Source organism: Hylobates moloch, unplaced genomic scaffold (genome assembly GCF_009828535.3).
Source record: "Hylobates moloch isolate HMO894 unplaced genomic scaffold, HMol_V3 SCAFFOLD_2, whole genome shotgun sequence".
Taxonomy (NCBI): Eukaryota; Metazoa; Chordata; class Mammalia; order Primates; family Hylobatidae; genus Hylobates; species Hylobates moloch.
Window position 1 is genome coordinate 148838094 of NW_026652277.1, and position 14262 is coordinate 148852355.

At 37.0% G+C, this 14262-nt stretch overlaps 1 protein-coding gene across 2 annotated transcripts in view; it reads left to right on the top strand.

Moving 5' to 3' along the window:
- AKAP7 (A-kinase anchoring protein 7) overlaps nucleotides 1-14262 on the top strand; it is a 153042-nt gene that overhangs the window by 23405 nt on the left and 115375 nt on the right. For both annotated transcript variants that reach the window (XM_032159071.2, XM_032159064.2), the window contains exons 3-5: nucleotides 891-1030; nucleotides 9661-9797; nucleotides 13675-13835. In XM_032159071.2, the coding sequence (XP_032014962.1) occupies nucleotides 891-1030; nucleotides 9661-9797; nucleotides 13675-13835 (438 nt within the window). The remainder of the gene's footprint in view (nucleotides 1-890; nucleotides 1031-9660; nucleotides 9798-13674; nucleotides 13836-14262) is intronic.

A 14262-nucleotide genomic window follows, 5' to 3' on the forward strand; every position in this document is an offset into this window, starting at 1 on the left:
TCACTGCAAGCTCCGCCTCCTGGGTTCACGCCATTCTCCTGCCTCAGCCTCCCAAGTAGCTGGGACTACAGGTGCCCGCCAGCACACCCGGCTAATTTTTTATATTTTTAGTAGAGACGAGGTTTCACCATGTTAGCCAGGATGGTCTTGATCTTCTGACCTCGTGTTCCACCCGCCTTGGCCTCCCAAAGTGCTGGGATTACAGGCGTGAGCCACTGAGCCTGGCCAAGGATCAGTTTTTTAAAAAAATTTCCTGTTTGTTGCCAATGGATACTTTTGTAAAATACAATAAAAGTGAAATTATTAGAAAATGAAATAAAAGAAAAGACTACAAAGTAGGAATCAAAATTCAGCAGACGAAATTATTCTGCCCCATTGCTATGGAAGTTTCCAAAGCATTCTCTTAATTTTTGCAACAAATAGTATATAGTGTGACAGTGGCCCCAGACCAAAACTTTGTGTGGCAGTGGGGTTATACATTAGAAGTTACAAACATACCTATACAGGATGGTTGAAGAAATGATCTTTCTTAGTGTTATGAACATTGTGGTGCCGGGAGCTGTGCTTCAGATCATGAGTCAGCTCACTATGGCCCTCAGGCCAAATCTGGTTAACGACCCTGCTTTGAAAATAAAGCAGGAACACAACTATACCCACTCACTTATGTTTTGTCTACGGCAGAGGTGAGTAGTTAACGGCAGAGACTATGTCATCTGCAGTGCCTAAACTATTTACTATGAGGTCCTTTACAGAAACGTTTGCAAACTTCTGCTTTAGATTTGAAAATGACACTGATGAATGATTGCTACTTATATATTGCTTGTTTTTTTTCTGACTGTATTATCTTTGTTTAAATGTATTAGACGTATTGTTTGACTTTTTTCCTCTAGTCACTGATGAACCTCAAATAAATTTGAAGAGAAGTCAAGAAAATGAGTGGATCAAGAGTGATCAAGTAAAGAAGAGGAAAAAAAACCGAAAAGATTATCAACCCAACTATTTCCTATCCATTCCAATCACCAACAAAGAGGTGCTATTTTTAGAAAACTATTTTTACTGTGAAATTTTATTCTAAATTTAAAGTACACTAAATGCTTATGAGCCCACTTGCTCTCAGCTTTTAAGAGTCTTTGGTGGAATTTTAGCAGGACTGTCCAGGGAATATTTCCATGTAAGTAATAGAAATGTATTTAAACAACAAGTTTGGAAAATATCTTTTATTTTTCTGAGACAGGGTCTTGCTCTGACACCCAGGCTGGAGTGCAGTGGCACAGTCATTGCTCACTGCAGCTTTGAACTCCTGGACTCAAGCAGTCTTTCCACCTCAGCCTCCAAAAATATTTAGACAATCATATTTAAACAGTAATTTTGCAAAATCCACTTGAAAAAGTGTTGCCAGATGGCATGTCAAGGTCATTTGCAAGTGTTTGTTCATTTTATCTGAGGGACTTTTTGGAAGTAGAGAGCAGTGACCAGTTGAGAAAGGAGGATTCTGAGATCTCTGTTGGGAAGGTAAACTGGGGTTTCTTGCTGCTTAATCTTGTTTATTATAGTGATTATTTCAACATAGTTTCTTTAAAAAATTACTCAGTATTGTAACAACTTAATATTGCACCATTAAACTTGGTAAAAATCTATTAAAATCTGAAAAATTAATGTAATAAATAATAGGAAATGGAACCAGCCAGTTAGCTCCATACTGAGAAACCCCTGAGAGAGAAAACTACTGCATCTCATTACAACTACTGAAGCGGTGAGGTAGGAATTAAAATCCCTCAGGAAAGAACACCTCACTTGGAAGACTGACTGTTTTTACCCCTTGGCCCAATTTAAGAGCCAGATTTGAATTTCTGTTTGATTGTAGGTGATAATCTCTTTGACCAGTCACATTTCCACATTGCCTTTCCCCTTGTTTAACTAGAATGTCTCTAGGGAATGCTAACAAATTGTTAAAAATCAAATGAAAATTAAAATGAAAGAAATAAATATCAAAAGAAAAAATAAATTATGTTGGGTCATTCTAGGAAATATCTAGTCTGTGAGACACAGTTTAGCTGGGGAGAAAATATACGTAACAAGAGAAGAGTTACCTAGCCATATAAGATTTTAGATTTGATGTACTGAAGAATCATATTCTGATTTTACTGATACATATTTGATTCCTTTGGTTGAGGAATACTTCCTAAAAGCCCTAATAAGGGCCAGGTGTGGTGGCTCATGCCTGTAATCCCAGCACTTTGGGAAGCTGAGGTGGATGGATCCCTCGAGCCCAGGAGTTTGAGACCAGCCTGGGCAACATGGCAAAACCCCGTCTTTACTAAATATACAAAAACTAGCCAGGTATGGTGGCTCACACCTGTGGTCTTAGCTACTTGGGAGGCTGAGGTGGGAGGATTGCTTGAGTCCAGGAGGCACAGGTTGCAGTGAGCCAAGATTGTGCCACTGCACTCCAGCCTGGGTGACAGAGCCAGACTATATTTAAAAAAAAAAAAAAAATTAAAAGTCCTAGTGCAATACTCCTTAAAAGTGTTTAGGCAATACAAAGTTAGTGTAATCAGCAATTATACATTTTATTAAAATACTTGCAAGTTGTTTGGTTTGAAATTTAGGATCACGTATACCTATGGGGATTAGAAGAGCTCAGGGAGTGAAAGGTGCTGCTGCTTTCATGAACAGCCAGATAGAAGCCAGGTCCTAAGGACACTGAATGTCAGACAGTTGAAGTGACTTCCCTACAGACACATGATTTGTGATTGGAAGAGAATCCAGGTTCTGTATTTTGATTTGACAGAGTCTCTCAATCTAGGTGTTTGATGAACACCTCTGGTTGTTTCTTTCCATAGGCTGCTCATTTTCAGCTTCTCCCTTCACCTGTATTCCTTGCTCCTAGGGGAGACTGAACAGCATCTTTGCATCACCCCCATGTCTGCCCTCTCTCCCCTCCTAGCTGCGTTATGGCTTCTTACCCCTTCTGGAGAAGACTGGTGGGATGATGTGCTGATGGGATAGGGAAGGTGGGGAAGGAGATTGAGAGGAAGGAGGAGAGAAAAATTATTTCCTTCCACCACTAACTTCTAGGCTTTGCATCACAAAGGTGAAGGGAGAAAGGGGATGAGAGTCCTGTCCGCAGCTTTTAGTTTTCATTCTTTAACCTGCTGTAGCCTTTGTTTCTGCCTCTCTACCCCTGTAAGGTTGTGTAAATGCTGGAAAGAGTACAGGCTTTGGGTCTGACAGACTTGTTAATACCAGCTGAGTCACAGACTCTGCTGCATATGTAGGTCAGGTTACCTAAATTTTTCAAGTTTCAGTTTGTTCAGGTGTAAAATGAGGTGGGTGATAATACCTCCTTCACATGACTATTTCCTAAACCCAAATCTAGCCATGTCACCAACCTGCTTATATACTTCAGGATTTTCCCATCGATAGGATAAAGACAACCTCTTTTCCATGTTCTCTGAGGTTTTGTCTGTTGTTCGTCTCTCCTTCAGCCCTTGCTTTTTCTGCCTGAGCTCTGCTACCCTTCCTTGGGCTTGCCAGGTTCCCTCGGCCCCAGGAAAAGCCTTCTCTGGCTGGAGTTTTCTCTTTGCTCCTCTTGGTTTTGTTAATGCCAGAATCTCAGCTCAAACCTCTCTACCCATGACCACCTCGTCTAGATCAACTATCCCTTTCCTTGCCCCATTCCTGTCAGCTAAAGGCTTTCACAGCTTTCTGTATGTCATTTGTCATCCTTGCAACTTGACACTTGTCTTCCTCACAGGATTTTTAGTGCATGCCCATACCGAGACTGGTGTTTGTTCAAGAGTAGGTGCGCATACACACACGCTCTCTCGCTCTCACTCTTCCTCTCTCTCTGCTGTTGTTTCATGGCAAAAGCGTGTTTCTGTCATTCCAAGTTATAACCAGAACACGTAAAAATAATAAATACAGTGTAATGGTGGTTTCAAAATACAGGTTCAACAGCAGTTACTGGTTTTGGAGGAGGTAGGGTAACTTATAATAGAGAGAAATGCAGGTTTCAAATGACCTTGAAACCAAATAATTTAATGTTTCCCTTTCAAGAGATTTATTTGTAGTTAACCACTTAGAAAGCTTACATACAAATATGGGGAAGAGATGTAGGAATCAGGCAAGATTAGGAGTTATATTTTGTATATTCTGCATGAGCACATTTTTGTTTGTTTTAAAGTGTCTAATGTTAATTTTCTTTTTAAACTACTTATGAGCTTTTGTGGGAAGGCTTGGGAAAAGAATTAGCATTTATAACATTGTTTCAATGGAAGACTGTATTCCAAGTTCCAATTAAGTGACCTGCAAACAAGCTTTTGGAAGCTAGCACATTCACAATGAGTTGCTCTACTTTTGGCCTCTACGTGTTGGCATCTAGTTTTAAAGAAAAAAGTATCCAGAATTCCACTGGTCTTTGATTTTAAACACATTCTTAGAAGTTTGGAATTCTTTACTAGTGGAAAATCTTGATTTCATATTTTAAGCAATAGAATTGGAAAATGGATTAGGATGGCTGCATACAAATATCCTAATTGGAAGTATGTGAAAGTATGTGTTTCCATTAACTTTCAATTGCATGTTAGTTTAAAAAGAAAAGAAGAAAACATTTTGATGGGGGTACAGTAAATCCTAAATGTTTCTTAAATGGCTAGAATTGTTTAATTAATTCTAGCTGGATTTACCCATATATTGTTTTATATGCCTTCTTTTGAGAGGTAGTAAGAATCAACATTGAAAAAATCAAAGAACAGTCAGAAGCTGATTGAAATTAGGAGTGTATTAATTTTTTTGGTGTTTTTTGGTATGTTTTAAAAATATACTAATGGAAGAAAAAGGTTTTCTTCAGCGATTTTATTTTCTCTTTCTTTCTTTCCTATGTTTTAAAAATATACTAATGGAAGAAAAAGATTTTCTTCAGCGGTTTTGTTTTATCTCCTTCTTTTCTTTTCTTTTTTTTAAAATAGAGATGAAGTCTCACTATGTTGCCCAGGCTGATCTTAATCTCCTGGGCTCAAGTGATCCTTCCTTCTCAGCTTCCCAAAATGTTGGGATTAGAGGTGTGAGCCACCATGCCCAGCCTCTTCAGGGATTTTAAAAGGCATTTGTTACATTTACTTATGTATTGCATAATTTTGCAATGTGAAAATTGCTGGTCTTAGGACAATATGGACATAGATTAGTGCATTCAGTTCTTTTCTGGAAAATAATAGTAAAAGTATTTGATGTCATCATGGTTATGTTAGGCATCTGGTAGATATAGAACATTATTTGAGGTTTTTTTTTACTTTTACTGCAGTTATTGCTATATCATCAGTTTTTCAAGTTCTTTTTATAGTTGTGGACAAGCAAAAAAAATAAAGAAAAATTAGGTAGCAAATTAGTGTGATAATTCTAATAAATCTTAATGAGGCAACAAATTTGGGAACAATATTTGTGTTAATAACACTCATAGGTGGGAATTGAACAATGAGAACTCAAGGACACAGGAAGGGGAACATCACACTCCGGGGACTGTTGTTGGGTGGGGGGAGGGGGGAGGGACAGCATTAGGAGATATACCTAACGCTAAATGACGAGTTAATGGGTGCAGCAAAACAACATGGCACATGGATACATATGTAACAAACCTGCACATTGTGCACATGTACCCTAAAACCTAAAGTATAATAATAAAAAAAAATTAAAAAAAAATGACAGCTTAGGAAAATTCCAAGAACAATATCAAAAGATGAGGTCAAAGACATTTTCCCTAGACTGTAACTCTTCTCTCTCATGTAGAGGCATGCTAACTTTAAGGCATTTCCTTTGAACTCTTATATGATTTGATTCAATTAGAAAGCTTAAAAGATATGAAAACAAATTTTCTAATTGCATTATTTTTAGGCATATGGAATATGACAGTGGTGATATTTAGCAGATGAATATCAGCTTTTATTCTCTTAACTCAAATTACTTAGTGAATGAAATATTTAAGATTTAAGTAAAGTTTTTATTTTTACAAGTTTCTTTCACTGTCTTATTTGAATTTGACTTTATAGTATTAAGTTTTAAAAATGTGCTTTGTGCAGCACTGCCAATGGCTGGGGATTATGGTGACAGATAAGCTTTAATGACCTTGTAGAATTTTAAATAATGGTTGTAAAAATTAGTTTCCTTTGGCCTTTGATGTCATTGGTATTTTTAAAATATGACATATAAAGAAGACTCTAAAGTGTCTTTCTTTTCTTTTACTTTTTAAGAATGTAATTAAGAATAAAAAGCATGAAAAATATTACAGTTAGATCAAGAAATACATAAATTAATCTGGAGAATCAAAGCATTGTTATAAATACATTGCTTGAAGATTAACCTTAAAATTTTTATAAGTTTGAGGCTAATCTTGCATAAATACTATGTGACTTGAGAGAAATAATAGTCTTTAAAGTATTTTACAGTTTTTACTTATAGTTTTATATGCTACTGTATAATTCAAAGATATTAATGGTCTAAAACTATTTTACTGTGTGAGACATTTCACCAGAATGTGGAATATACAAATGGATGGAATTTTGAACATTGCCCTGAATTTACATGTAATTAATATTTGAAGTTAGAATGAAGACTAAGTTAGTATGAAAATGCAAATGCAAATATTCTACTACTAGGTGCAAGTAGCAATCCCCTATCCAATTATGACAACCAAAAATAGGTATTGCCAAATGTCCTCTGGGAGGCAAAATTGCGCTGGTAGAAAACCACTGATTTGAATAATATTGGCGCTGTTGTGTACTTTATATATTTGGCAAATGGTGAAGAGCTTACAAAGTACTTTCATATAGCTTTTCTAATATGATCTTTAATGCAACTCTGTAAGTTTGGCAATGCAAAAATTCAACTTTAAAATAATTGTGGAGTAATGTGGACTTATACTAAAGGCTTTTTTTTGAGAGCAAGTGTATTCTGTTACATACTGTCTTAGTCCATTTTGTGCTACCTGAGACTGGATAATTCATAAAGAGCAGTTTATTTCTCACAATTCTGGCAGCTGGGAAATCCAAGATTGAGGAGCCAGCCAACATCTGGCAAGAGCCTTCTTGCTGCTCTTGTCCCATGGTGGAAGACGAGAGGGTCAGGGAGAGAGTGAGTGGCAAGTGAGCAGGCTCCAGAGCGGACTGAACTCATCCTTCTATAAGAAGCCCACTTCCACAGTAACAGCATTAACCCATTCATGAGAGCAGTGCCCCCATGACCCAAACACCTCTCGTTAGGCCTCACCCCACAACACTGTGAACTGGGGGTCTAGTTTCCAGCACATGAACTTCAGAGGACACATTCAAACCATAGCACTGGTTAGACTTTCTGAAAATCCCCTTAAATATCTTCCCTTGATGTTTCAGTTCTTAAGTCCATGACCACATTTCTGCTTCTCCCCTTTCCCCTTCTCATAAATGAACAAACTCCTTGTACATCTCTTGGTCTTTTTCCATATTCCATTGCTTTCTAGCTACTTCTCCTCCTCACCCCTCCTGGATCTTTTCTTCCAGGTGCCTCTCTCATCTTTTTTGTATGTAGTTTATTCTTTTCTCAGGTTATTTTTAGCTTTGGTGGATATATGGCCTTGGGATTTTTAAAGTCTGTGTTTCAGTTTATTTTAACAGAGATAATACCAGTATCTACCTCATAGGACTGTTGGGAGGCTACACTGAACTAATATATACGTAAAATATTCACCACGATACCTAGAACCTAGTGAGCACACAGTAAAGGTTAGTTGCTGCTGCCACTGTTTAAATATTGTTTTTTATTATCATCACTGCACTGTGGTGAGACAGTGGTGTAGAAGAGATAGACATTGACCTCAAGAAGTTTTTAATTTCATTTTGTCTGTATAGAGTAAACTGTGACTCTCTAAGATTTTTGTATACCATTATGTTTGGAACATTTTATTTATTAGGCTATGAATATTCTTTTATTGGGTGTCACAAAAATGACATCTTGTGTTGGAAAATGTTAGGTGTTATTGTGTAACTTCCTACTAAGAAAACACCATTTCCTCTGTTGGTCTCTTGCAGATTATAAGGAACAGAGAAATGCTGAGGTTATTTTGGGTGATGTGGATTTATTGTAAAGGTACATGATGCTAAAGAAAAAGTTATTTATGACACTTGTTAAAGATGGTATGACAGACCATATTCCAGAGGGGCCATAGTGACTGGTACAGGGATCACTGCAATGGGGCCTCTCAGTTGGGGAGAGAAATTGGACTCAACTCCAACAAGGACAAATGGGGATTTATAACCAAGGAGCAGAGTGGAGGTCAGTGAATGGAAAATTACTGAGAGGAAGGATGAGGGGTTTCTGACTAAACAGACCGGATAGGATTATTGCTGAAGGGAGGCTGTGGTGATAAGATAGCTCAGATATGGAGGGTGGTTAGACACCAAGGGTGGGGGATTTCTTAAAACTGACATAGCAGCATTCTTGTTCAAACTAGATTCAGACAAGGACAGAGAGAGAAGCCCATGGTTAGGCCTAGTCAAGGAGAAGACTCGGAGGGGCCTGACTAAAGTTTTGGTCAAAGGAGAGAGTGTCTGTCAATGGGAAGTGAGATCCAAGGACAGCATCTCATGATTTGCACAGTCACATTCTGCAGATAATGGGAACATTGTTCAGGATAAAACAGCTACTTTGGTATCAGAACAGTTTGCTATGCTCATGAGTCAGTTTTTTCTTATCTCTGCTTTTTTATGGATTCTGCGTTGACTGTCAGCCCCCACTCTTTCCCTTTTTTTCTATTGTGCTGCCTCAGGGCTTCTGTCTTCTGTTCCCTTAGGGCTTCTCTGTGCTCTCTTTTCTCTGTTGTTTTTTTTTTCTGGGTTTGCTATTTTGTATTCAAACTACCTTCAAATGTACTCACATTTAGAAGTTGACTAGAATTGCATCTAACTGGAAGTGGAGGAGGGAAGATCCATCATTCCTCTCCCTGTTTCAGAGGAGCAGGTGCTGAGAGAGGAAGGGAGATGGTGGACCAGGTCTGTGGGGATTTCTCCTGGATGCAGATTCTGTTTTCCTAATGTGTGCATTTGGACTTCTTTGCAACTCTTCATGGTAATGCCCCTCCCCACAGGTCTGGAAAAATGACAGTAGTCATTTCTACTGAAATTATTGCTGTCGTAAAAAATCTTAAAGGCCGTGAGGAATGGGTTCACAGACACATTCACTTGGAGACAAATAATTATTGCTTCTAACAGAAATGGAATGTTGTCTGCTGGCTTGACCTTTCTGTGGCAAGAATAAAGCCTTATTCTTAGGAAAGATCATAGTTATTGAGTCATATTGGGTATTCTAAGGACACATTTCTGAAAAGATGCAGGGCCATTGATAGGTTTTTCCAGTCAGATAGCAATCTGATCTGCAAAATAAGGGTGTTGGGTTCAGTACTGTTAAGATAGACAATCAACATGCTTTAAAACTTACACATCCTTTTAAGCTGTCCAAGTCAACTATCTGTTTGAGAACAAGTAGACAATTAAGCATTCATTTGGTTGAAGAATCTTAACGTTGTTCTAATTTTGGTTGTTGCTTATTTTTCTTCTTGATTTTACATTTTACCATAAAGAAATTTTGCTTACCTAATCACTGGAATTTTTTTGTTATGTGTGTATGTGTTATTAGATTATAAAAGGAATTAAGATCCTGCAAAATGCAATAATACAACAAGATGAGCGACTGGCCAAAGCAATGGTCAGTGATGGTTCCTTTCATATTACCCTGCTGGTGATGCAATTATTAAATGAAGATGAAATAAACACGTGAGTAATATATCTTTCTTAAATATAATTTTCCAAATTATTACTTTAATATGAGTAAGCACAGCAGAACCCAAAGAGACATTCTAAATTTTAAAGAAATAGTCTCTATACAATTTATTCCAATTAATAGTTAATATACAGAATAAACTGTATAAATATTCTTTTTAATCTAAACTTTTAAACTCGGTTATGGTTATCAAGTGGTAGCCCTTGGTTATGTAATTGTTTTGTCCATGCTCATAATATAAGCACTCTGGACTTGACCATTTAGCTTAAAATTCTAGGTACATATTCTGGAATCATGGCACAACCACCTCTTATTATCTGCCTCACTTTGGGCAAATCATGTACTTTCTAAGTAAATGGAGAAAATAATAGTACCAATACATGCAAGAGCTCTTTGCCTAGGGCCTGGCACATAGTAGGCACTCTATTATTAGCTATAAGAGCTGCCATTTTACTAGGCCATTGGACAATTTCAGTTTCATCTTAGTCATTTTTAGAGTCACTGTACTCTACCCCCCTCCGCCGCCCCCATGCCAGGGTTCTGCCATAAAGGTTGAAGACAAGTCATTGATTACTGCTTTCCAATCTGGAAGAAACCTTGTTCTTCCCCCAATTTTCTGGGACTCTCTTATCTGTACTTAGATTTTCCCTTCCTCTGTTACCTCCTATATAGTTCACTGTATTAAGTTCAAGCCTAAGATCTATGGAAAACCAAAGCCAGGATGAATTGCGGTTGCTTTTGTTTTCTACTTTGACAGCTTTATCTCCTGAGGGAATGAGGAGCAAGGCTTGAATTAGGAAGGGGTTGAGAAAAAGGTAAAATAAAAGGGATAAGATGAAAGAAATTAATAACTCAAAATATCTAACCCCATTATGATTATTGTAGTTATGTCTTTTGAACAGTAGAACCTCATGTCTTTAGAGGTTAGTCTTAGGATCTGTCCCAAGCCGATGTACCCAAAGCAGCCTTGAGCATCCTGCAAGGACAGAGAGGAGGAGAGATTTTACTTGCCTGACTTTGTCTGATCACTTTGCCAGTCAGAAGAAAAAAGCAGTTCTCTGATGCTGTTGAAAGAAGAGAATCCAAAAAAGATGCTATGCAAAATGAAAGGTTGAGAGAAGGGAGCAGTGCTCTGTGCGTGTTAGAATGGTCAGGATTCTCCAGAGAAACAGCACCAACAGGAGTGTATCTATGTAGATATCTATCTATGTCTGTCTGTGTAGACATGTATATCTTTATGTCGAGAGATTTATTTTAAAGAATTGTCTCCCATGATTGAGGGAGAAGTCTGAAATCTGCAGGGCAGTCTGGAAGGAAAGAGTTGATGTTGTAGTCTCAAGACCTCAGTCAGTCTGGGGACAGAATTCCTTCTTAGGGGACTCCAGTCTTTTCTATTAAGGCCTTTAGCTGATTGGTTTGGGTCCACCCCTATTCTGGAGGGGCAGAGGTGTCAACTTTTAATTGATGGTGAGGTTCAAGGTGTGACCTCACTTTGGGGCAGCTAGAATGGAATTGATGAGGTCTCTGGGAAGACATTGTTTATGTGAACAATTTATTAAAAGTCTCTGATTTTTAACTTTTTATCCTATACTGTATAATATGTTAGACATCTAGATTGTCCATTTCTTGTCCTATATTGATTCCTAATTTTCAAAGTCTAATATCAAATTTTAGTTGTTGTATACTGATCAGTGGACTGGATATAGAATGTGCAGATATTTTAAAAAAATCATTAATTTCTTGAGGCAGATGTCACCTAAACTCCTTTGTATCCTTACAGTGTAGAAGAAAGGAATAGAAATATATTAGGCCAAGCCCGGCTGCTGATTTGAAAAGACTTATAAATGTCCTGTCTTAGTTTGAAATACAACCTTTGGGTCTGAACTCCAGTTTGAGAATTTCGTTTCTTATATGCATATACTTTTTACTTACTTTACCTTAAGCCTTTTCATAAGCCCCTCTTGAAAACATATTCTATTTAAAATAATTAGAAAGTTAGTGATACTCCCAGTAGTCACTGATTCCTTCTTACTCTGTGAATTGGTGGGATCTTATTAGCACAAATTTACTGATTTATACTACTAGAGAACTGGAAAAATGGACCGAATTTAGATCATCTATATTTCTTTAAAGAATAACGACATAGAATTCACTGTCTCTGAAAAGTCTTAACCTTTCTCATGGTCTGCTTTAACATATAGTTTCATTTAAATATCTTGAATTACCCCAACTTATAAATGAGCCAGGAGTAGCTGTTCTGTTGTCACATGCTTTAATTCATAGCACACAGTGAAGGAAAATACTGACTTAAAAGTATGTACACTGTTTGGATGAACATAACTACAGTTAGGTAATAGTGAATTTAAACTGGATTTGGAGGTACAATGAGAAATGTTGACATTTACATAGATATACTAAAGTATTGTGCATTGGTCATTTCCAAAGTGAAATGACCAATGCACAATACTTTACAATTTTGGAAATGAGAAATGTACCATACTTGTAGCTATGTAATTTTTCAGAGAAATGAGACTGAGTATAGAAGTCATAGATGAAAATCAGTTAAAAACTTTACCTGAAGACTAATTTGGAAATATGAAACATCAAGGAAAATGCTGATTTTTTCAAACACTTGGCTGAACAAATCACTGATCAAAATAATTTAAACAAATGGCAATCCACTGGAAGGGTGTTTTAAAGCCCTGTATGAATGTGCTTCGTTCTTTTTTAAGTAATTGCTGCCCTCTAGTGATATTTCATTTTTTTCTCAAAGTACCTATATCAAAATTCTCTTCAGGATAGAAGTAATTCTAATTTTCCAAATATCAAAAATCTCATAATGTCCAATTCAATAATATTGTAAACATTTTTTTTTATTAAGAAAAGTGTGGCTGGATGCAGTGGCTCACACCTGTAATCCCAGCAATTTGGGAGGCCAAGGCGGAAGCATCACTTGAGCCCAGGAGTTTGAGACCAGCTTTCGCAGCACAGGGGGACCTGTCTATAAATAATTTAAAAAAAATAGCCAGGCATGGTGGCATACACCTGTGTATTCCAGCTACTCAGGAGGCTGAGGCAGGAGGATCACCTGAGCCCAGGAGGTCAAGGCTTCAGTCAGCTGTGATCACACCACTGCACTCCAGCTTGGGTGACAGAGAACCTGTCTGAAAAAAAAGAAGCGAGAAAGAGACAGAAAGAGACAGAGAGAGAAAAGAAGAAGAAGAAAAGAAGAAGGAAGAAGGAAAGATATCGTACTTCTAACACAGTGCAGCCGTATAATTGCATAGGCTAAATAGCTAAAGTATATATGGCAAACTTACATAGTTACAATTGGGGAATATAATTAAACTTGTATTTTATTTGAGTCTAAGTATAGCAAATTATCTAATTATAGAGACTTATATTTTAAGAGATAGTGTGTTTTAACTTTTATTAGAGTGCCTCACAAATATATATATACTATAAAAGTATTAGTACTTTCATCAAGAATCTAGAACTTGCCACATAATCTAATGTAAGCTCTTGTAGGTACTCGGTTTTTGGGGATATATTTTCAGTAATTTTTTGAGTTGTTCATATAATATTTCACTTGGTTAAAAATCTTTTGGTAAACTGTAAAATAGTGTCTACTTTCATGCCTTTAGTAGTAATTATAATTAGGTAAAGATTTGTTCTTCCATAGTTTTTGTTTAAAACTGTCTATCAGTTTTAATCATAAAGTTTAGATTTAGAAGGTATTTTGAACCTTAAAATAATTAGTACAAATATCAAAATTAATTCATCTTTCTAAAACTGGTACTTTGTATCTTATTTGGTTTTGTATATTTTATTACTTAATGTGTTACTGAAAAATGTATTATTTCTTACTAGTGGTATTGATGCTCTTTTGGAATTGAAACCATTCATAGAAGAACTCCTCCAAGGAAAACATTTAACTTTGCCCTTTCAAGGGATTGGCACTTTTGGAAATCAGGTTGGATTTGTGAAGCTGGCAGAAGGAGATCATGTAAACTCACTTTTGGAGATAGCAGGTAAAACAGCAACACACTCATATGAAATCTTGTCTGTGGGAGAAGCAGTTTTTTTCAATTTTGTAACAGAGACTTGACATTTTTAAATTTTAAAAGGTGGTGGACTAGACTCAAGTATTTTTTAGGACTGTCCCAATTGTAAGTCTGAAGGATTTCAGTGCTTATCATAACATTTGACATACAGTTGGCACTTGGTAGGTACTGAATCAATGAATAGGAGTCATTGATTGCCTATTCAAAGGCTTGTGGGAGTTGTCATCCCCATTGCAGAGAGCCAGTTGGTGAATCAGCAAAGTTTCCGTTTATGCTGCTCCCCTCCACCCACTCCCCTGGAGGGACTACTCTCTGAGCAGAAGGACCATTGGTGTTAGCAGAAGACCTCATATGTGTTGGAGAACATGTTGCCTTGTGCAGCACAATTGAAAGT